Raw genomic sequence first — 23,302 nt, 5'->3', positions numbered from 1 at the left:
CCTGAGCTGAAAGCAAGAGTCTGTTGCTCAGCCGACTAAGCCACTCAGGAACCGCAACTTTGAGGTAATTTTGAAAGCTGACTAGGTCAGTGGAAATATGGGTATAATTAAATTCCCAAATTCAACTTACATGGGAGAAGGGTTGGAGGGTACAATGGGCATGAAATAATTTTCATGAGAACTTTCCAAGTTCTTTTCTTCTTCCAAGTTCTTCTTCTCCAAGAGAACTTTCAGGGAGGACACCTTTACATAGTCGACTTGGGTAGAGATTGATTGTCTCAGACAGCTGGTCTCCATGTCTCAGGGAAAAGCCATAGCAATGCCTTTGGCCTTCCCATGACAGCCTCAATATTAATCCAGTTCCCTGGGTTTATAAGGTTCAGGCTACTCAGTCCTTCTTTTTTCTTTTCTTTCTTTCTTTTTTTTTTTTTTAATTAAAGTATAATTAGCATACAGTATGACATCAGGTTATACAGTCTTTCTATCCCCATATAACTGAGTGGGAAAATGTGCAAAGGTTTAAGTGAAATAAGTCTATGATCAAAATGTTGGAGCGGAAGAAAGGAGATTCTGTGACCTGTATTGAATGGCATGCCAAGAACTAGGCAATGGTCAGGGTTTGTCCCAGGAGCAATACATAAGCCATATGTCATCTTTGGAGATCGTAAAACTGTGATAAAGCTGGACTAAAAGTCTGCTTTTGTCAACAAGTACTCCTTTCTGAAAAAAATCTCTTGTTGATCTAAATACTTTTTTTTTTTTGGTTGATTTAAATTCTTAAAACTTCCTGATTACTGTTCGAATTTTAATAGTAGAGATGTAAGCTTGAAAGTAACATGTTAAAATTTTTCTTTTCCTTTTTTTTAAATGGGGAAGATAATTTTATTATTATTTTTTGAATTTTGGGGTTGGGGGGGGGGTAGAGGCAGAGGGAGAGTGAGAAAGAGAAACCCAAGCAGGTTTCAAACCCAGTGTGGAGTCCAAAAGGGGACTTGATAGCTCTCACAACACTGAGATCATGACCTGAGCCCGAACGAAGAGTTGGATGCTCAACCAGCTGAGCCACCCAGGCACCCCTATAGGGAAGATAATTTAAAAATCTCTTCCCTGTTTTCCCTCTAATATCTCTCTCACATACATGCGGAATCAACTACATCTGTTCATTTTGAGAATAAATTCCTAAGGGTTCCGAATCTCCTGAACTCACTCAGAGTGCACTTTTTATTTCCAACCTGTGCATATTCTTGCATTTCAAGATTCAGTATAAACATTAATACAGCCGTTACATAGGATTACATACAGCAATTGATTAGAAACATGACATTCAGTTACTTCAATTCTGACATTGTATGTGACATTATATATAAAATTTTAAAAGGAAGTATTAAGTTGAATATTAATTGAATATAAATTAAATTTAAATAAAGCTTAAAATAAGGAAACTATTTTCTGTTTGACAAGTGCAGATTTAGTTCAGACATAAACTGGATTCAGATAACATAGTTAACATTAAATTCACTTTTTCTTCATTATTTTAAAACTAAAGGGTGAATCAAGAAAACAAAACACTACATGGGTGGTATAATTTAGTAGTTGTTTCTGTTGAAGACACTTCAATTTTATTAAAATTTACTTATTAGTTACTTGACAGGTTTTTACATAAATGATTATTATATCAGAGTAACCAAAGGATCAGTTATTTGTTTTACTTTATGATTATTGCCGAACATTCTTGTCTCATACTGGTTTTAAAGATTATCTTCCTTTTAGTGACAGATTCACCATGTATGGCACTGCTGACATGTGGTCATAAAGTCTCAAACATGGGGGACGAAACGGGTTGGAATTAAAATTCAAGATTTCCTGCTCTCTAATCCCATCTGTTTCTGTGTCCCTCAAGAGAGAAAGCAGTCTACCAATTCATGTTGACTTTGGATAGCAAATTCACTGATATGTTATTGAACACCAGTTAGGTACTGAGGGCAACTCAGAAGGTGCAGCTACCTGCATTTGAATGTGATCAAACAATAAATTAAAATTAGCAGGTCCCATTTCTTTGTCACTGACGGTTTTGCCTATTAGATAAACAAAGTCAGGGAAGCTGAGTATCCCCCATCTGACTCATTGTAAAAAGGTTCTGTGGAAAATGCTGCTATGGGAATGACCAGAAAGGACTTTACATTCCTCTCAGGTTGACTAAATTTTACAGGAGCTTCTTCCTGGCTCCAGGCTCCGACTTCATTTTCTTAGGGCATTCAGTTGAGAAAACTTCACTTGTAAATTATTTCTCTGCCCCTCTGACTTGTAAATCTTAACCAACCAACCAACCAAAAAAAACAAAAACAAAAAACAAACAACAAACCCTTAGCAGTTTTATACACCAGGAAGGTCTTTCTCAAGGACACCTGGACCCATCCCTTTGCAATGGGGTCATCAAGGAAGTCAGCTACCCTATCTCCTTGTCTCTGTTGGAAGGGTAGGATCCCAGCTTCAGTGGAGGCTAAGTAGCAAACATCAATGGCCTAATCCTAGAGAAAAACATGTGCCAATTAAGGAGTAACTCAGTGTAGGGGTCACAGGCCTTTGAGCAACCTCTCCACTAACATCTTTTCTAACTCACCACAACATTTAAAAACTCTTCCCCTCACCCCGTGTTCCAGTGGATTTGAGTTCAGATGAAGTTCTGGTGTCTTTCCTTTATGACAATAGCCTCAAAGTCTTGCTTGGTGGATTAATTTTATCCAGTGCCAGTTTTGCTTTGACAGGGATCAGATAAGAGCAGGAGAGAAACACGTTGATGATGTGGAGAAACATTTGACTTCATAAAGGCTGAAGATGCTTTGTGTCTCAGGGGAACTGACAATGATTTTGTTACTCTGCAGCCCATGTGCCTTGCATATGCCCTCGCTGGGACTTTAGGGCACTGGGTGCTGGCAAGTGGGGTCTGCAAATCCCAGTTAAGTGAGGAATGGGAGCACTCACTTGCCGACCTCAGCAAACTGGCAGGACTCATAAGCAATTCTCCGTTGTTAACCACCCTTGTTTGGTGAGTCATAGAATGAAACCGATGTCTTCTATACCTTATGTTTAGTGTGATCCTCACTTAAAAGCTGAATTTTCTTCATTGCAGTTTTGAAGTTGCTCTTGGGCATATTGGGACAAAGCATTCCGTAATCATCCTGCCTGAACCAACTAAAACTACCAATTGGTGATACTTAGATGTCTCATATGCCTTGGAGGAAATGACAGTTTTGGTTGGAAAGAAAGACCGTACAGAAGGAAGTGAAGGTTCTAGTTGTCACATGTTCTGTCTTAAGGATGACTATACGGAGGCTCTACTGTGTTGATTAGTCCAGGAACCCAGTCTGACCTAACACTAGAACACTTAGCAATGATGCGGCTAACTGTTTAAATAAAGCTGAAGTGCTTGGCAGAATATCACGTCTGGCGAAATGTAGCAAAGGGGAGTTGGTGTGAAGGACCCATTAAGAACAGGGGCTGCTGCTTGCAATGCAGAGCCTAGGCCCGGGGCAGGGCACATAACTTGTGAGGCACTGGTTGAGTGGTGAAGCCAATGTCTGGGGTTAGGTCCAGGTCCAGATGGGAGACCCCGGGGGGTGGCTGGAAGGTGAACTTCTGCATGAGGCTGGTAAAGAACAGGAAAAGCTCCATCTTGGCCAGTGACTCACCGGCACACATCCGGCGCCCTGGAGAGAGACGCAGTGCAGGGTTATGAGACATAGGAGCACAAAAAACAAACACAATCTGGTCAGAGTTAAAAGCTGTCCATGTGTGAGTTCTCCTACTGTAGAATGTGTGGTTTAGTGCTGTAGCCTCTTCTGGGCCTCATGGGCTCTGCTGAAGCCCTGGAAAAACAAAACCAAGTACATATGCCCCCCGTAAGTGCCCCCCATGAGGGAAACAAACAGCTAAACAAACATTAACATTTCAGTGTGAAAAATGTGAGGGTAAAGCCTAGTGTGTCATGAGAACAGATAGTGAAGGTACCCAATGTAATTTGAAGGGTCAGGGAGGCCTCCTGCTTTGTATGAGAGCTTTGTATCTCGGCTCTTGTGCCCAGGGTGAGAAGAAGTCATTCAGCAAAGACGTGGTGGGATGTGGAAGGGTCATGATGTATATCAGGGCTAAAATTATTTGGCTCTGACATGAGCATAGAACATGAGTTATGGAGCCTAAGACCTGAGGCCAGAGTCTATGTAGACCCAAGTCTTCATAGACTTGGGTCTATGTAGCCTCTGAAGACACATGAAGCGTTTTAAGAACAGAGACTTGGTTCGTGTTACTTTTGAAACATGACTTATTGGGGAAAATGTCAGGATATCTGAAAAGTGGAGTCAGTTAAATTGAGGAAGGAAGTCTTCTAGGTAAGTTTTTATTGAAACAAGAGGGTCCAGTTAGATTTCCTTTGTTGTTGGTTTATATAATTTGGAAGATAACTCTCAAGTGTACTGAGTCACAAAAGACTTCAACGTTCTGAAAAATATTGGAATGTAGATATTTTACATCTCAAGGAAAGAAGCACTTTGGGTTAAATGGGTCTTCCGGAAAATACATGAACACCACAAAGGGCAGTGGGTGGCATTTTTTCACGATGCCTACTACCAAGGCAGGATTTTTAGGGGTGAAAGGCAATGTATACTACATCCCTCTGCTTGAAAATGTTTATTAAATAAAAGCTAACAATTCATTCCATCGGTGTATGTGCAATGTCAACGAGATACAGGTATTTAATTTAGCTTGGCTCTGAGACTATTGCTCAGGGAGGGTTCGCTGCCCTGTAGGTGAGCCCAACATGAACTAGGTGAATATTATACGGTGTCACAAACTACGATAGGGTGTTGAGGGAGCCCATGGAAGGAACACCTAATCTAGCTTTTGGGATCAGATCTTTCCAGCTGCCCAGAACAACATGTATGATTGAGTGGTGTCATCTAATGGATGATAAATAATGCAACTTAGGGTGTGAATTATCTACCCTATATTTAGGTTTATTCAGTTAAGCTAAGAGTCTAGTTGCCCAACAAAACAAAGCATGCATTGTTTTAATTTACTTTTAAGGATATATAGGTGAAAACATAGCAACTGATCTTGTTGATCTTAAAAAGAAATGATGTGTGCAAAATTAGTTGAGTGATTGTGATCAAGGATCAAATAAGCCCACCAGAGAGCAAGGTGTCTATCTTAATGCAGTAAGTAAGGATGAATGTGAGGACTTTGCACTCCACATTGGTTTTATGATATTTTCTCTTATTGTGATGGTTTTGTGGTTGTTATATTTTAAAAATATTCCCATTTGTCTGTTTATGATAAAACAGAGTATCACTATTCCTAGATTTACTAAAGTAGGAAACACACACACACACACACAGTATATCTGGAGATGTTTGGAATTCCTGAGGTATACTTTGCCAAACTTGTTTGAAGATGGGCCACTCTGCAAGAATCTGGACTATTCGCTGCTTGTCTCAGAGTCCAAAGAAGCCTCTAAGCCCAGGTGTGTGAGAAACCAGGAAGGACCTGGAGTTGGTCAGAAAAAAACAGTAATTGTTGTGCATGGAGACAAGGGGGTATCAAGGGGAACATTGTTTCTTCTCTCTAAACATCAGTAAATCCAAGATTTGATAGATGAGTCTAGGGCAAAAAAATGACATTATGTATAATAGGTTAATTACTCCATCTCTTCACTTGTAAAATGAGGGTTTGGAATTAGATGTAGCTGTAGTGCCCATCAGAGATCATTGTTTATGTTTGCATAGCTTTTTTTTTTTTTCTTCAAAATCTAATGCAAGGAAACATAATAAAAATCGAATTCATAGCACCATGAATTACATGTGGATTATTTTTCATTTCCTTTAACTCCAGTTCCAGATGTGATATTATGTTTTTATTTAAAGTAGAAGTCATTAATACATGTGCTGTTTTCTCGTATATCATCCTATGTCTGTTTGTGTGTAAAAATTCAAAGAATGCATTGTACTTTGTGTCTCTCTGTATTCCTTAGTTATCAATAGGTAAGAAAAGTCTATTCTTTGGGTGTCTGCTGTTTACCTATCCCTGAATGGGTATATGGAGTGAATGCTAACCTATTGTTTGTGTAAGTGGAAAGGCACAAGGTGACAAACTGCTTATGCTGTAGTTTTGCTAAGATTCTTTTCTAGGAATAGAGAATTCATTTCAGGTTCTTAAGAAGCCAGAAAATTATAGAGTAAATTCATTTAGTTCCCTGGATTCCAAAATGTACTCTAGTGGAAAGCTCCTCTCTCTTCCCTAAGAAATTCTACCAAGAATTTCTCCTCCCCTACCCAAGAAATTCTAAGAGTAACACTCGCATTTGTACATATTAAAGCAAAGCTTTTCAGGGGTGCCTGGTTGGCTTAGTCAGGCCACCAACGCTTGGTCCTCGGGGAGCTGAGTTCAAACCCTGCAGTGGGCTTCGCACTCTGCATGGAGTCAAATCAATCAATCAGTCAATCAATCAGTCAAGCAAAGCTTTTCTGGTTGGAGTGAAGTGGGATATCCACTGTCCCCATGCTTAACGTTCTCCTCAAATTCTCAAGGCTCTACCTTAGCTTCAGCTACAAGGAATCTTCAGGGACTACCTAAGAAAATGCCATTCCAATGCCTAATGTCTTACAGCCAATTTAACGCCTGGGGAGCAAAGGCCCTTTCCACTCTCTCATATTTCTGACGTTTAGTGCCACACACACACACACAAAAATACAAAACCTAAGTACAGTCATCAGACAAGGCCAAATCTCTCCAGATTTCTCAAACCACCTGTCTCAAAGGTGGAGACCTTACCCGCTGAAAAAGGCATGAAAGCGTCTTTCTTGACAAACTTTCCAGTGGAAGTCAGGAAATGCTCGGGATTAAATGTGTCTGGCTTTTCCCATTGTGTTTGGTCCCGAAGTACAGAGGTCAGCAAAGTGATGACCTCGGTGCCCTAGAAACAGAAGTGCTATTAATGACAGAGATTGTATTCCTTCTTTAAAAAGCGACTCTTGAAAAATGTGTGAAAGTCCCGTTGGTAATTTTTCAGAAGCGGTGTGTTCTGGAAGAATCTGGAAGAACGGGAAGTAGAGGGGCTTGGGGTTGGTGTAGAACATTCACTTACTCAACCACTTTTTTATTTAGTACCTCCTAAAAAACACAAGCTTTGGACGTAGAAGTGGAAACATTCTTTACTTAGTCCTGTGTTTGCTATGAGATAATGGCACATGATTTAACTCTTGCTATATCCCAGTTTCTACATTTATATGAAGGGAATTAAATAACCCTCATGGGGTGACTGGTGAGCCTCAGATGCAGCAGTATGTAGAACAGACCCTTACCTCCAGGGACTGTGACAGGGGACAAGCTAGACTAAACAAGCCCATCAAAGCAAATTCTCAAAAATCAGTTGCCCCCACCCTTCCACAGCTCACCATGTGTTCTGAGACAACCAAGACGATCACGGAAAGGAATTGTAACTGTGATACAGGAAAGAGCACTCTGAAAACTCAAACTAGAATAATGGGAAGAAAAGCCTGCCCCTACATTAAGGACAGTGTTCACTACTTCACCGTAGTTAATCACAGCTTCCTCTAGAAAGCTTCGCAGTACTGTCATTGCGGTTAGCTGTTTCAGTGCATGAATCTGTACAGCTGTTGAGTCACCAAAAGCAAACAACAGCTTTAAAGTGTTTTATTCTACTTCCTTTGTTCCTCTCTCTCTCTCTCTCATTTTTTTTTTTAAGATTTTATTTATTTATTTGATAGACACAGCAAGAGAAGGAACCACAAGCAGGGGCAGAGGGAGAGGGAGAAGGAGAAGCAGGCTTCCCGCTGAGCAGGAAACCTGATTCAGGGCTCTATCCTAGGACCCTGGGATCATGACCTGAGGGGAAGGCAGACGCTTAAGGACTGAGCCACCCAGACACCCTGTTTCTTTCTTTTTTATTTACATGTACTTGGGCATTGTGGATTTTTCCTCCTCAGAACAGCTGTGCTAGATTATTTCCACTGGAGCTCAGTGAAAGCGAGGGACCTAGCTGCCAGAAGCATGGTGGGCATGTGAGACCCCCTGTACCTGCAAAGCTCTGGTAACAGTGCTTTCCCTAGCTTGCAGCCAGATAGAGAACTAGAACCCAAATCCTGCCATTATTATAGCTTCCTTGGGTGGGTGGGGGGGGAGGTCTCTTTTTCTTCTTTTTGATATTGGTTGTATTTGTTTTCATCAGCTACTAATCTGATTAATTCAATCCAACAGTGTGTTTAATGCATGCTGGGAAGAGAAACTCCAAAGATGAATGTTGCCCCCTGTTTGTAGGGTACGCACAGGGTAGCCAGTGATGGTGTGGGGAGGGCAGCCACGTAACCAGTTGTCCCTGCGGATTCATGCAGAGATGGGCCCAGTAGCAGTGACTGGACAAAGCTTTAAGGAATAGAATCAGCGCTATGGGCATGCTCTGATCCTAGGCCAATTTCTGCCTTCAGTGTACTTTTAACAAAGATCTATGCATACTTCAGTTTGCCAGGGGGAAGCACAGGAATGCCTCTAGAGGTCTCAAGATTGAGAAGCAGAGGGCCTGGGCATATTTCTGTGTGAGGAGGGACACGAGGCTGGGGGTGATGCTGTCAGGGGCCATGCGTGGGTAAAACCAGCTTGAAGAGGCAGCGCGCCTTTCCCACGATCTGGGCCCCTTACCCACCCACCTCACTTAAACTCTCTGAACTTCAATTTCCTCAGATAACACATGGAAATAATAATACCTTGTAATACCTTGTGCAGAGTAATTACCACCTATTCTGTGCACACATATGCTGACACACTCAGTTACCTTTCATTGGACGGTAGGGAGGGAGAAGAGGAGGAAAAAGGGAAGGGGGGGAGAGAGAAGCGGGGGAGGACGGGAAGAAAGGCAGGTGAGATCGCCTTCAGTGGTTCATTTCAGTGCTTCTGTGATTTTGAGCAGCTGACATCCTTTCCCTCTCCCCTCATTTCCCCTTTTAAACCATTACCTTAGGAATATAGTAATTTTTAAACATCACATCTGTGGTTGTTGCATGAGGTAAGCTTGTGGGCAGGATATTAGCAAATCTCTGTACTTCGTGAATGACAGCATCTGTGTATGGCATTTGAGTTCGATGTGCAATTCGAGGCTGGGCTGACCCCACAACTTTGGTGATCTCATCACAGACCTTTTCTGGATAAAATGCACTGATTAGAGGTGGGGGGAGAGATATCAGAACAATTTTCTCAGTTTTCCTTCCATGTGAAAATCAAAATGCTCTCTGAGTTTCTGACCCATTTTTTTCCGCACTGCTTGCACTCCTAGATCTCTATTCCTGAGGCCCCGCTGGGGACCTGCATGGAGTGACACCTGCAAAGAGTGACACCTGTAGATCGTCTCAGGAAACTTGGAGAGCAAAATCTACTTTCTTATGTCCAAAGGAAACTAAAGTACACACTGTCCTCAAGGGTATAAATTAAAGGTATCCAGGGTGGCCACAGAATTCTGCTTTTTCCATCCGAAGAGATTTCTGAGTCCTTCCTTCAGGCAATGCCCTGAATCTTAAGAGACTTACTCTGGATTTCAGGATATCGCAACATGAGCAGTAGTGCCCAGCGTAGCGTGGAGGCTGTGGTCTCTGTACCAGCTGCAAACAGGTTACTAACGAGTGCCACCAAATTTTCATCACTGAAATAGGCAGTAGATGTATCTTTCTCCTGAAAGGGGTAAAGGAATCATAAGTGATGAAAAAATTTTATACTTGACAATCATAGCAGATAACCTAACATGAATTGAAAAAGCAAAAAGCTTGGCATTCTTTCCTCAAAAGAGTGGAATTTTTTTTTTTTATGAGGACGTTGTGCAGAATTTTCAAATAAAGCACATCCTGGATGCTAATGAAGATAAATAATTCTAACAATGGGAAAGGCTGTTTGCCATTTTGGAAATTAGTTTTTGACTGAGTGATTAGAATGTGCCCAACATTGTTTCTTTAAGAAAAATGGCATTAAATAATCTTTCTTTGGTTCATCAACTGAAACACATTTTCAAGATTGCAATAAAAGGAATGCTGTACTTATTCTAAAAGCTAACATTCAAGGTCTTTTATATATCTTGTTTTGTTTTTTTTTTTTTTTTTAGAGTGATGTGAAAAGCAGTGGGAAATATTCGAGAATGGAAAATGTAGTAAATAGCATTCTTGGTAGGGTACAAATCTACCATTACTAACTTAATTGAATCCAATGATTTTTCTTCTTTGCAAGAAATATTTTTCCTCCAGATGCTATTAATTAAACCCAGATAATAAACAATACGATAAGGTAACACCATTACCTCCTGCTGTCTGACCAAAAAGGCATCAATGAAACTTGTTGGATCATTTTTGTCAATGTTATGCTGATGATCTAGGAAGGTCATCCTTATAAAAGCGAATAATTCATCTCTATTCCTGAGTACTGTCTTCTGACTTTTTAGGAGAAACCCCAAAGCTGGAAACACATTGAAAAGCTGAAAGAATAAAAAAATAACAAAGTAAGTTAAATACACACATGTCATACATGCAGTAGTGGGAATGACACCATTATTTCTGGAAGGATTATAGAATAGCACCCCATTTAGACTTCAATTTTATCTCGACTAGCTGGCAGACTGGCCTGGACAACATGATTTCCTCACTTAGTGGAGTTAGGTAACTTACAATGGATATTGGTATGGTTTATAGTAAGTTCTATGTACCCAGAGTATTTTGTATATTATGCCAGTAGTAACACATCTACTCAGAGGTTAGGCGAGACATGAAAACAATATTGGCTTTTTGGTTAAGGCTATAAATCTAAATGTTTTTCCTGCAAACTCTTAGGTGATTCCAGATCAAACCATTTTAGTGCTATGTAGCACACTCACCTTACAACTGATGTTTCTTTGTAGGATCGGAATAATTATTTTGTTATTTAGATCTAGCTTACTGTGTCTAGGGTCCCTAGAGAAGCATCATATAATCTAATATTCCCTAACCCTTAGAAAGTTCAGCAAGAACTTCACTGTTGCCTAAATTTGGTGTGTTTCTCGGTATATTCATGTATGTGAGAGATAAGCTCTTTATATATTTTATCAGATTCTCAAAGGGGTCCCTAACCACCCAAGTGACCTAATAAATACCGAAGATAAAAGGCCTCACCTAAAGTTAGACATAGTTGGGTGCCTGGGTGGCTCAGTCGGTTAAGTGTCAGACTCTTGGTTTTAGCTCAGGATATGATCTCTGGGTCCTGGGTTCAAGCCCTGCGTCAGGCTCCCTGCTCAGCAAGGAGTTGGCTTGAGATTCTCTCCCCCCCCCACCCCCCGCCCCCACTTGCATACTTGCTCGCACTCTCTATATTTCAAATGAATAAATAAATAAAATTATTTTAAAAATTCTGTTTTAAGGATTGAGCTATTTATGTACTTATTTTTAATTTATTTAAATTCACTTAATTAACATATAACGTATTATAGGTTTTAAAGGTAGAGGTCAGTGATCCATCATCAGTCTTACATAACACCCAGTGCTCATTACATCACATACCCTCCTTAATGCCCATCACCCGGTTACCCCAACCCCTAACCCCTGTCTCCTCCAGCAACCCTCTGTTTCCTAAGATTAAGAATCTCTTATGGTTTGTTTCCCTCTCTGGTTTCATCTTATTTTTCTCTCCCTTCCCCTATGCTCCTCTGTTTTGTTTCTTAAATTCCACATGAGTGAAATCATATGATAATTGCCTTTCTCTAATTGACTTAAAAAAAAATAGGCATAGTTCCCTGTTCCAGGGTTCCCCCGCACCTATACTTAGAGTAAACCTTGTAGTAACAGAACTTAAATTATTCCAAAGTGAAATAATATTGTCCGTTGTCAGTTGTGCTACTGAAAATGGGAACTGGGGCCCCTGGGTGGCTCAGTTTGTTAAGCATCTGCCTTCAGCTCAGGATGATCCCAGGATCCTGGGATTGAGCCCTGCACTGGGCAGGGGAGCCTGTTTCTCCCTCTCCCTCTGCTGCTCCCCCTGCTTGTGCTCTCTCGCTTTCTTTGTCAAATAAATAAATAAAATCTTAAAAAAGAAAGAAAGAAAGAAAGAAAGAAAGAAAGAAAGAAAGAAAGAAAGGAAAAGAGAGAAAGAGAAAATGGGAACTATTTGACAAGGCACTTAGTCCCTACATTCTAGAAGACAGCAACTTTATTGCTCACAAATATAGAAAATTGGTATGGGACTGCATGGAGCACTGGGTGTGGTACAAAAACAATGAATACTGTTATGCTGAAAATAAATTTAAAAAAAAGATTAAAAAAATTGGTATGTAGCACTGTTTTGAACTTACATGATGCAGGATGGATATTAACATTTTATTTAGTATTGTTTTTAGTACTTGATAGTTTTCCTTTGTTTAAATTCCCTCTTCTAAGTGAATTCTACTGAGTGTTCCTTATTCATTCATGGCTTATCCCACAGTTGATGCATAACCAGTGGTTTGGGTAAAAGATGAATGGCCAAAGTTGTGAAAATTTACTGAAGTCACAAACTGAACTATTTATTGGTGTGATTCACAATCCATACATCATAAAACATTTGATGCAGTAATTTTTTTAAAGATTTTTGTTTATTTACTTGAGAGAGAGAGAGAGAGAGAGAGATCATTGCAGGGGGGAAAGGTAAAGAGAGAAGCAGACTCCCCACTGAGCAAGGACTCCATCCCAGGACTCTGGGATCATGACCTGAGCCCAAGGCAGATGCATAATTGACTGAGCCACTCAGGCAAGCTGATGCAATAATTTGTGATGGGAGAATTATCAGATGTGTTAATCAAACAGGCTTGTCACATCTCTGTACTCAGGATGTTCCAGAAAGTGTACATTTTTGAAATGGTAAGTCTCTGACAAACACTTTTTCATGGTCTCTTGAACAACCTAGTGTGTGTTAGAAGAAGTAAGATGATTGAATGGGAAGATATAGTTACCGCAATCCTAGGACCTCCAACGAGCTTCACATTTTCACCAATCAAGGTTAAGAGTCTCAGGAATTGGGTGTCTTGGTAATCAAACCGTCTTCCAAACAACACTGACACAATAACATTAGCAACAGAAGCATTCATTACTGTTTTGACCTCAAAGGGCTTTCCTACAAGAGAATTCATTAATCAGATTAGGAATACTCACATAAACAGTATTAAACCAGTTCTGGAATGATGGGGACAGACTGTCCACTAAAGATTTCATAGAGGAGCAAGATTATTGGTGATCATGCCTTTTAAGGAAAGGTGAGACTAAATGAACCTTGAAAAATATCCAGAATTTGGTTAAAAGATTGCTAGAAGGCAAACTAAAAGTATAGATGTCAAATAAAATCTACATTTGGCTCAGTTAAAGAAATTAAAATGTGCCAGGTGAGGGCCATTTCAGTGTGCGTATGTGTGTGTGTAGCAAGTGTTAACGCATAACATCTGAGAAAATATCAACCTAGAAGGCTACCATCAGGCTCATAAATTTAAAGAGGATATCTAGATGATTAAAATGATTCTACTTGAAAGACCCTCATCTAGAGCCTCTGTTTTAGCCTCTTCTGTTACTGAGACCTGTTTTCCTCAGCATCATTGAAAACTATTTAGATCATTAAACATGCATTAGTGGATGTACATTTATTTTTGGCAACCAGAATGCTAAGATTTACTTTCAACATGAGCACCTACCTTAATGTGGAGGCTGAAGGCTTGGGGGAATTTCTGTAGGGAATATATTTCCTTTTTAGCATATAAATGTAAGGGTGTTTCAGATACTGTGTACACAAATACTAGAGAAATTAATGTTTGTTAGGAGCTTAACACTGCAGAGGGAAAAGATATTTTCCTCTAAGTCTTTCTTCAAACTGCTGATGGGCTCTCTCTCTGTGTAGAGCGACGGCTAACTTAGCACATGGGTCCCCGAGCTTTCTGTTTCTTGTCTGTATTCATCTCAGGTTTGCCTGCCTTTGACCATTTCTCTTCATGTTGCTACCTAGATCCGTGAAGATAATATTCACATGGACATTTTTTAGTAAGGAATGAGTTCAAATTATTAAGGAAAAGAGAAATTAAAATATTAAATAGATGAAATATTAAAATAATATGGAATTAACTGTATATCATTTATTGAGATCAGAAATACACCTGCTACTGAGAACTGTTCCAGATGGAAGGAAGCAAAAGAGACATGACAAGTGAACGTGATGCATGGGTCAGGATTTTCTTTTGCTATTCAGGACATTAATGGGGCAATGGCAAGATCTGGTCAAATAAGTTTAGGGGATTACTGAGTCAATACTATTTTCTTGAGTTTTGAAAATCGTACTTTGGGAATGTGAGAGAATCTGTTTGTTTATTTCAAGGGAACACATTGATGTGTTTAGGAATAAAGAGACAGCATGTCTCCAAAACACTTTCAAACAGCTTGGAAAAAGAGGGCAAGAAAGAAGGCAAACATAAAATGCTGACATTTGGGAAACCTTACAGAAGAGCACGATTATTTATAATATATAAATATAAATAATAATATAAAATATTATTTATAATATTTTATAATTTATAATTATAATATTTAATATATAATTTATATATATTATATAATTTATAATATATTTATAAATTTATAAATTTATATTTTATAATAATATATTTTATTATAATTTATAACTTATAATATTTTATATTTTTAATAATATTTTATAATATATTAATATAATATATTAAATAATATATTAAATAATAAATATTATTTATTATTTGTAAATTCTTAGAATATTCCTACAAGACTGAAATTATGTCTATGTAATAAAATATAGCATTTGGCTTCTTCCTCATAAAAAATAAGATGTGGTTTAGTTTATTCTACGCACCTCTGTGAGACTCAAAGTTGCGTATGAGATGCTGGCATTCCTCTAAGATCCTGTCTTCTATGAGCCGCTTGCCCATTCCAAAGTTCCGTAAGGTGGTCAGGCTGAATCTTCTCATAGTTTTCCAAGTTTCACCATGAGAGAAGACAATTCCTTATAATGAGTAAAGTGTTTGAAAATTATTTCTGCAAGGTTTTTAATATTTAATTTGCAAGCACAAGTAAAAATTTAAGAGAGTCTTTGTTCTCCTTGTTGGAAATAAGAGGCTTCTCTTTTACTCAGAGCATTTACTTTAGGAGACTTGTATTTTTCCCTGTTTTTAAATCGTATATAGATAATCATATCATACATGTATGACGTATATCACATATAAGTCCTTCTGAAAGTGAATAGGGCTTTTGTCAACGTTGCAGCCTAGCAATGGCTTTCTCAGGGACCTGGGGGCCATCTGTTCAGAATATAAACATTGAGGAAGAGAGTGCCCCTTTCTCCCAGTTTCTGTGGGAGTGTAGGAGCCTCACTTTGGTGGGTACCTTGCCCCAAATTGCAAAACTACCTCCTATCATAAAGGTATGAGGACTTTATTATTCTTTTGTATACAGACCATTAACACAGATGGTCACCCTGATTACTGGGTGTATCTAGGATGAACTATGGGTGACAAATGGTGCTGTTAAGCCCTCTTGTTATTGAGGACTAGTTATTGTTTTCCTAGAGAACATTTTTGTAATGGGTTGAGTCTGCTTGACTGTATAACAGAGTGAGATTTGTTTCTGTCTTTGCAATTTCTTAGTGGATTGTCTGTGATACACATCCCATCTTGGTTTGATGCTTATTCAACAATAAAATTGTTTTCTTTTTCTATTACGTTCGTGGAGAGGAGGATTTCTGGGTTGGGAGAAGATTTCAGTTTTAATTCTATTTCTCTGACAAATTCATTAAACAAATCCTGAGTCTCTATTATATGCTTACATCATGCTAAGTGTGGTTAAAGGACTGATGAACATTAGAAAACAAAGTCTTTTTTGCTAGGGAAAAATGTGGACTACAGACACAAGACTCACCCGAGAAAAAAGTTAGGATTAAATAATTACCAAGAGGTGTAGCCAAGCTTCCACACTGGTTCTCTACATTCTAATTTCTAGGCTCACGTGTTGCTGTAGCACAGAGTAGGTGTGTGATAAATATTTATTAACTACAAAAGCTATGTGAATTTGTGCATGGCTAAAGGAAATAATAAACAAATTCTTAGAAGAGTTGGGATATACGCTAACTTACAGAAAAATAAGGAGAGAGAGGATTGCCAAAGTGGCCCATATTTTTCCACGGTCAGTTTGTGGTGACGGTGGCATTACTCCTTGTGTCCCTAGCCCTGGCCCTTCCTCCACTGTCATTTTTCTCATTTTTCTGTGGAGGTTCAAGAGACAGGGGAGGTCTTTCTGAGTTGGAAATAGGAATAGTTTCCTGAAATAAGAAATCAGAATAAACTAAGGCAACCTAGGTGTTGGAAATGGGGTAGCGCCATCCCTGCCTGTGTCAGCATGAAATCCAAAACACCGAGAGAGATCTCTCCTGTGCAGCTGTTGCCCCTTCATGGGAGGTTAAGCCTCCCTTTGAAAGGACACTGGCAAAGGTTAGATTCTGCTCACGTTCAGTTCTTAAATTAATAGAATGTCATTCCGTCTGTGGATACTGTGGTGCATAAAACTCTTTTGTAACAAATATGTGACTCTTCAAACTATCTCATGTTAATATTCAAAGATTTACATTTGAGAACACAGTAGTAGAACATGAAAGGCCCACAGACGTCCCTTATCTTTCAGGGCGTAGTGATAGCCCAGCCATGTCATTGTGGAGAACATCAATTTAGCATTATAAGGAATGGAAGTTTATTTATTTGTTTACTTTCTTACTTATTATTTTTGTAAAGATTTTATTTATTTATTTGACAGAGATGAGAGAGCACAAGCAGGGGGAGCAGCAGAGGGAGAAGCAGACTCCTCACTGAACAGGGAGCCTGATGCAGGAATCAATCCCAGGACCCTGGGATCAGGACCTGAGCCAAAGGCAGATGCTTAACCAACTGAGCCACCTAGGTGTTCCTAGAACTTCTAAAAACTGGCACCTGGAGCACCTGGGTGGTTGAGTCGATTAAGTGTCTCTGCCTTTATCTCAGGTCATGATCTCAGGGTCCTGGGATTGGGCCCTCCATTCGGTTCTCCACTCGCTCAGGAAGAAATCTGTTTCTCCTTATCCCTCTGCCACTAGCCCCTTTCCCTACTTGAGCTTGCTCTCCCTCTCTCTCAAATAAGTAAAATCTTAAAACAAACAAACAAACAAACAAACAAAAAACCAAAACAAAACACAACCTGGCACCAAAGTTTAAAATATATGTAAGTTACATGGCAAAATATTAAGATGATGTAATACCCCAAAATGGTCTAATGCTAAAGAAAATATTAAATGTTTCCTCTATTTATACAAAATTGGTTTAAAGAATGCTTTTACCCATTTGGGTAGATTACTAGACAGGGTGTGTGGTGGAGTACTAATCATTTTCTCTTTGAACAAAAAGTAATTTTCTTATGACCATTTAAGTCACTTAAAAAGAAAGACTACTTGATTCTTAAAATGATTTGCTGAGGAAAAAACTGTTAGATTTGATATTGATATAAATTAAAACGATTTTGTGTATAATCATAACATCAGTGAGTAATATGTGAAGTCTTATGAAAAAAAAAACAGAGATTCCAGAGGCAAGAGACAAAACGTGTCCCAGATTTCTAGTAGGAATAAAAGAAGATAGATCCCGGGTGCTAAATATCAGGGACTGAATGATTTGTTGTTCTTCAATGCTGATTTTATGAGATGTTAGTAGGAATTCTAAGTAAAAGAAATGTAGGGGCACCTGGGTGGCTCAGTGGGTTAAAGCCTCTGCCTTCGGCTCAGGTCGTGATCCCGGGGTCTTAGAATCGAGCCCCATTTCAGGTTCTCTGCTTGGAAGGGAGCCTGCTTCCTCCTCTCTCTCTCTGCCTGCCTCTCTGCCTACTTCTGATCTCTGTCTGTCGAATAAATAAATAAAATCTTTTTTTTTAAGATTTTATTTATTTATTTGACAGAGAGAGATCACAAGTAGACAGAGAAGCAGGCAGAGAGAGAGAGAGGGAAGCAGGCTCCCTGCTGAGCAGAGAGCCCGATGCGGGACTCGATCCCAGGACCCCGAGATCATGACCTGAGCCGAAGGCAGTGGCTTAACCCACTGAGCCACCCAGGCGCCCTAAATAAATAAAATCTTAAAAAAAGAAAAAAGAAATGTCTCAAGGACTGTTGTGGTAAATGTGTGTGTGTGTGTGTGTGTGTGTGTGTGTGTGTGTGTGTGTGTAGTTCAATGGAATATTACTCAGGCATATAAAAGAATGAAATCTTGCCCTTTGCAACAATATGGATGGAACTAGAAGGTATTATGCTAAGTGAAACTCATCAGAGAAAGGCAACTACCAAATGATTTCACTCATATGTGGTATATAAGAAACAAAACAGATGAACATATGGGAAGGGGGGCAGAAAAAAGAAAAAGAGAGAGGGAAAGAAGTCATAAGAGACCCTTAACAGTAGAGAACAAACTGAGGGTTGATGAAAGGAGGTTGGGGGGGACCTAAATGGGAGATGGATATCAAGGAGGATACTTGTAATGAGCACTGGATGTTGTAGGTAAGCAATGAATAACTGATTTCTACTCCTGAAACCAATATTACACTGTATGTTAACTAATCAGATTTCATGTAAAAAAAAAAAAAAGAAGAAGTGTTGCAAGGACTAATAAGTGTGAAGACTGAATTAAATAAAAGTAAGTAGACTTTTGATGTTTTTCTCAGAGGTTTTAACATCCTATTAGGCACCCCAGGAGTTCAGAGAGAGGCTTTTATATTGTAGTGTTTCTCAAATTCACTTCACCGACACTGGTTTTTGCATAGAACATCTACTAATATCTCAAAGAACAAGATTTTGGAGAAGGATAGTGTGAGAAATGCTTTTTCAAAAAGTTGCTGAAGCATTAAAATGGCTTAGGAGTATTTACTAGCTACCAATATTAGTTTACTAAAAATAATGTCAAGATGAAACCATTCCCATTTTTAGAGTTATTAAATGAGCATTAAAGGGCTATTGTAATAACTTAAAGACTTTTAGTCTTTTAGTGGACTGACATAACAGTGTAACATCTGGATTTCCTCAAGGCATTTATCTAAGACCCACAAAAGCAAGATACAACAACTTTATCCAGCTGAAAATATGGTTCAATATTATTTATAATACTACTGCTATTGTATTTTTTGATGGATCAGTGGCAATCATTAGACTGTGACCTCTTAAGCTGATGGCCTCTGTTCTCTTTGTATTTCCCTAATGCTGACTATACTTTCCACATAGTTTCTGGCTAATAATTATTTGTTTGATAGAATTATCATGTACAATGAGAATAAAACCATAAACATAAATTTTCTCCTCAGTAAATTCTGTTTGTGTGATGTATATTGATGAAGGGGAAAATTAAATCGTGAAAGGAATTATTAAAGATAATATGGTGCAATTGATTTAATAATTTTAACTATAAGGATATATCTTAAGCTTAGAGCTTATTACCTTTTCCTTCAAAAAGTCTTTCAAATATAGGCACTTGAGATCGTTCCCCAAATTGATCACCGTAATTGACCAGGGCATCTTTCACTGTCTCATATCCAGAGAGTACCACCACCTTCTTTGGACCCATTTGGATGCTGTAAATGGAGCCATATTTCTGGGAGAGCTTGGGTGTATTAAAAAAAAAAGAGAAGCAACTAAAACATGGTACTGTAATAAAAAATGAACTAGATCTTGATCTTTGATAATTTAATTCTGACCAATTAATCACATTTATATTCTTGTGAAATGACAATACTTGACTAGTTCACTAAAGATACTCCTTGGTTGCTATACCTGTTTAAGCCATAATTATTATGATCATCCACTGATTGTCCTTATGCTCCACTTAGTTTGAGATTTCAAGTAGCAGGGCTCTGACATCATGGATTGGCTCCTAGTTTCTCTCTATTATATTTTTGTCTGGTCTCAGAAAATGCCCACCCCGGGCTCTAGGAAGACAAAGCACTTCCTGACCAACACACTGACTACATGACCACCATATTCACGCGCTATTCTTCATGCGATGCTATAACCATAGTAGGTCCAAATTAGTTCTGCACCACTGTGTGACATTTTGTACTGCAAAGAAAACATTCAATTTTCTTTGATAATTAAAAATAACAAGAGTGGGCGCCTGGGTGGCTCAGTGGGTTAAGCCGCTGCCTTCGGCTCAGGTCATGATCTCAGGGTCCTGGGATCGAGTCCCGCATCAGGCTCTCTGCTCAGCAGGGAGCCTGCTTCCTCCTCTCTCTCTGCCTGCCTCTCCGTCTACTTGTGATCTCTCTCTGTCAAATAAATAAATAAAATCTTAAAAAAAAATAACAAGAGTGATCTTATATAAGCTTCTATCATATATCATATATAAGCTTCTATCATATATCATATATAAGCTTCCTAACTATGTTGCCAGTTACTCTTTTAATGCACATTATAAACCAAAAAAGTAGATGTTATCATCATTTCCATCATATAGGCAAGGTACAGTGGCCTCAAGAAATAGTAAATAACAATGCTCAAAAAGCATACACATGGAGCCTTGTCATCTGCAGAGCTTGTGGTTTTACCCAACTAAGGTTTAAGTAAAAATGAGAAATGGACTTCTAACATTTCTTTCTTTAGGAAACTTGACTTTGGGAAATAGCCTTATAATTGCAATACTCGTGCATTGTTGGTGGGAACGTAAATTGGTGCAGTCACTATGGAAAACAGTATGGAAGTTACTTAAACAATTAAAAATAGAAATACCATATGATTCAGTAATTTCACTCCGGGTATTCACCCAAAGGAAATGAAACATTAGTTTGAAGGTATATGCACCCCTCTGTTTATTGCAGCATTATACAACAGCCAAGATATAGAAGCAACCCAAGCATCCATTAATGGGCAAATGAATAAGGAAGATATGATACACACACACACACACACACACACACACACACACACACACACACGTGCGCAGAGGACAATTACTCAGCCATCAAAAAGAATGAATTCTTGCTATTTGCAATTACATGGATGGACCTAGAAGGTATTACATTAGGTGAAATAAATTAGACAGAGAAAGACAAATGCCATACGATTTCACTTATAAGTGGCGTTTAGAAAAACAAAACAAATGAGCAAAAGGGGAAAAAAAGAGAGAGAGACAAACCAAGAAACAGATTCTTAATTATGGAGAACAAACTGATGGTAAACAGAGGGAAAGTAGCTGAGGGATGGGTGAGACAGAAAAATGGGATTAAGAGGTATAAACTTCCAGCTACAAACAGTCAAAGAGATGAAAAGTATAGCATAGGGAATAGGGAATATAGTCTATGATATTTTAATAATGTTATTTGGTGACAGGTGATGACTACAAAAACCTTGAATTTAAAGAATAACATTCAGATTGTAAAAGCATTCAATAATTTAGGAAGATAATAGAATTTCACTTAATGTTACAGGTGAGTAAAAATTAAAATAGGAATTTGAGTCTGTGAGGACAGTTTCTCAGGTGTGAACCACAACATATAAATTGGATAAAATGGCAGGTTTCAGAAAAGGAATAAAAATACAAAGGTATATTTTGAGAAGAAAATGTAGACATAGGCTAAGAAGAAGTGATGAAAAGACATTTCATAGGTGAAATTAACACAGAAGAGCAGGACAGAAGTAAAAATGATAAAAAATGAAGATCTAAATAGTAAAGAGATTAGGCTGGTTAATATGTAAGCAAAAGAACAGGAATGTTAGGAAATAAATAGGGTTGGGCATATGGAATTAGATGAAAGACTTTTTTGAGAGACCTTGTACTCCTGAGGAATTGACCTGTCATGTGACCTTTGAGTATAGGAGAAAGCTGTAAAGTAGCATTAAAAGATCAGAAAATCAAAGTCCTGGCTTTTTAGTTACTAGTAAAAGTTAATTGCTCTGAGTCACATATATGTAAAATGGAGATAAAAATATCATCCCTATTTTCCTTTGAGGGTGGTTGTAAGGAATAAGTGAAATCCTAGCAGTCCCTTGTAAAATAAGATTACAATATGAATATTAGATGACGGTGATGATGATGATTGTGTTGTCCACAGAGGCAAAGTAATGGTTTTCTCTTCACTGTATCTCCTGCTATGGTATTCAAGCTTAGAATTTATAGAATATAGCAGAACTCAATATCAATTAACTGCTCTTTGCACTTAAAAATAGGAATTTATGGCCAAATGCAAATTTTAAATATTATATTTAATATTCTTCCTTCCCTCCCTACCTCCTCCCTCCCTTTCTTCCTCCCTCCCTTTCTTCCTCCCTCCTTTTCTTCCTCCCTTCCCTCTTTTCTTTTCTCTTCTCTTCCTTCTTTCTTCCTTCTTTCCCCCCTCTCTTTCTTTCTTTCCTTGTTTCTTTCCCATCTTTCTTCCTTTCCTTTCTCTTCCTTCTTTTCATTTTTTTTCTTTCTTTTCTTACTCCCTTTCCTTTCCTTTCCTCTCCTTTCCTTTTCCTTCCCCTCCCATCCTCTCCCTTCCCTTCCTTTTCTTTCCTTTCTTCCTTCCATCCCTCTATCTTATTCTATAATCAAGAACTGTAAAATCTTTGAAGTGGAAATTAGAGAAATTTGTCCAATATTTGGTCTAGCCCTGTAACTGTACAGACAAAGAAATAGAGATTAAATTCTTATATAAATTCACGCAGCTAATTAATGACAGATAATTTTGAGTCTCAGTTGCTGGGACCATACTGTTGATTGTGCCTTCCACAGACACTCTTTTTAAAAACAATTAAAATTTTCTAGAGCAGACTATGATCATAATCAGTTCCTTTATAGAGAAATATGTAGGACATAGAATATGGATATAGAATATGGAATATGTAGATCAAAATGGCTGAAATCAAGGATACAGATCATAAATATTTCAGGTAAAATACCGCTTTAAATAATATATTTACTTATATTTTTATATCCAAATTTAAAAGAAACTAAACATTAAATAAAACAGCTCAATTAACTTCAAATCCTATTTAATTACTTCATTATACATATACGAACCAGTCATAAGAGTGCGCATGCTAATAAACTCGTGAGGGTAAGAATGAGGGTAGAAAATTATAAATAAATATGAAATGAACAATTATTTTTTACCTCCAACATAGTTTGATATGGCCTCTTCAGATTGAGAATATGCAGATTTCCAATAATTGGCAAAGGTCTGGGTCCTGGAGGAAAATGTTGCTTGGAAGCTTTAGTCAT

The 23,302-nt window shown here is 38.3% G+C and overlaps 2 protein-coding genes across 2 annotated transcripts in view; one reads left to right on the top strand and one right to left on the bottom strand.

Moving 5' to 3' along the window:
- LOC125103171 (uncharacterized protein C6orf141-like) overlaps positions 1-19,719 on the top strand; it is a 26,062-nt gene extending 6,343 nt beyond the window's left edge. Inside the window, exon 2 of the mRNA XM_047735025.1 lies at positions 19,645-19,719. The gene's annotated coding sequence lies outside the window, so the exon portion shown is untranslated. The remainder of the gene's footprint in view (positions 1-19,644) is intronic.
- Positions 3,494-23,302, bottom strand: LOC125101602 (cytochrome P450 2K6-like). The gene is made up of 9 exons (XM_047731992.1): positions 23,195-23,302; positions 19,546-19,708; positions 14,908-15,057; positions 12,998-13,158; positions 10,346-10,519; positions 9,588-9,729; positions 9,021-9,205; positions 6,823-6,964; positions 3,494-3,707 (listed from the first exon to the last, which is right to left on the bottom strand). Exons 1-9 carry the CDS (start codon positions 23,300-23,302, stop codon positions 3,520-3,522), a joined length of 1,413 nt encoding a protein of 470 aa, XP_047587948.1. The 3' UTR covers positions 3,494-3,519.

The sequence above is a fragment of the Lutra lutra genome, chromosome 6 (assembly GCF_902655055.1).
Source record: "Lutra lutra chromosome 6, mLutLut1.2, whole genome shotgun sequence".
Classification (NCBI taxonomy): domain Eukaryota; kingdom Metazoa; phylum Chordata; class Mammalia; order Carnivora; family Mustelidae; genus Lutra; species Lutra lutra.
The sequence above is the reverse complement of the archived record's forward strand: the minus strand, read 5'-3'. Positions and strand labels throughout refer to the sequence as shown.

What these genes read in the sequence shown, in the direction of transcription:
- LOC125101602 (XM_047731992.1), bottom strand. Translation starts at nt 23,302, where the DNA reads ATGACTAAAGCTTCCAAGCAACATTTTCCTCCAGGACCCAGACCTTTG. An exon ending in CAACTTTGAGTCTCACAGAG is followed by an intron (nt 13,159 to 14,907) that starts GTGCGTAGAATA and finishes ATTCTCTTGTAG; the next exon opens with GAAAGCCCTTTGAGGTCAAA. An exon ending in TTTCATGCCTTTTTCAGCGG is followed by an intron (nt 3,708 to 6,822) that starts GTAAGGTCTCCA and finishes GTCTCTCTCCAG; the next exon opens with GGCGCCGGATGTGTGCCGGT.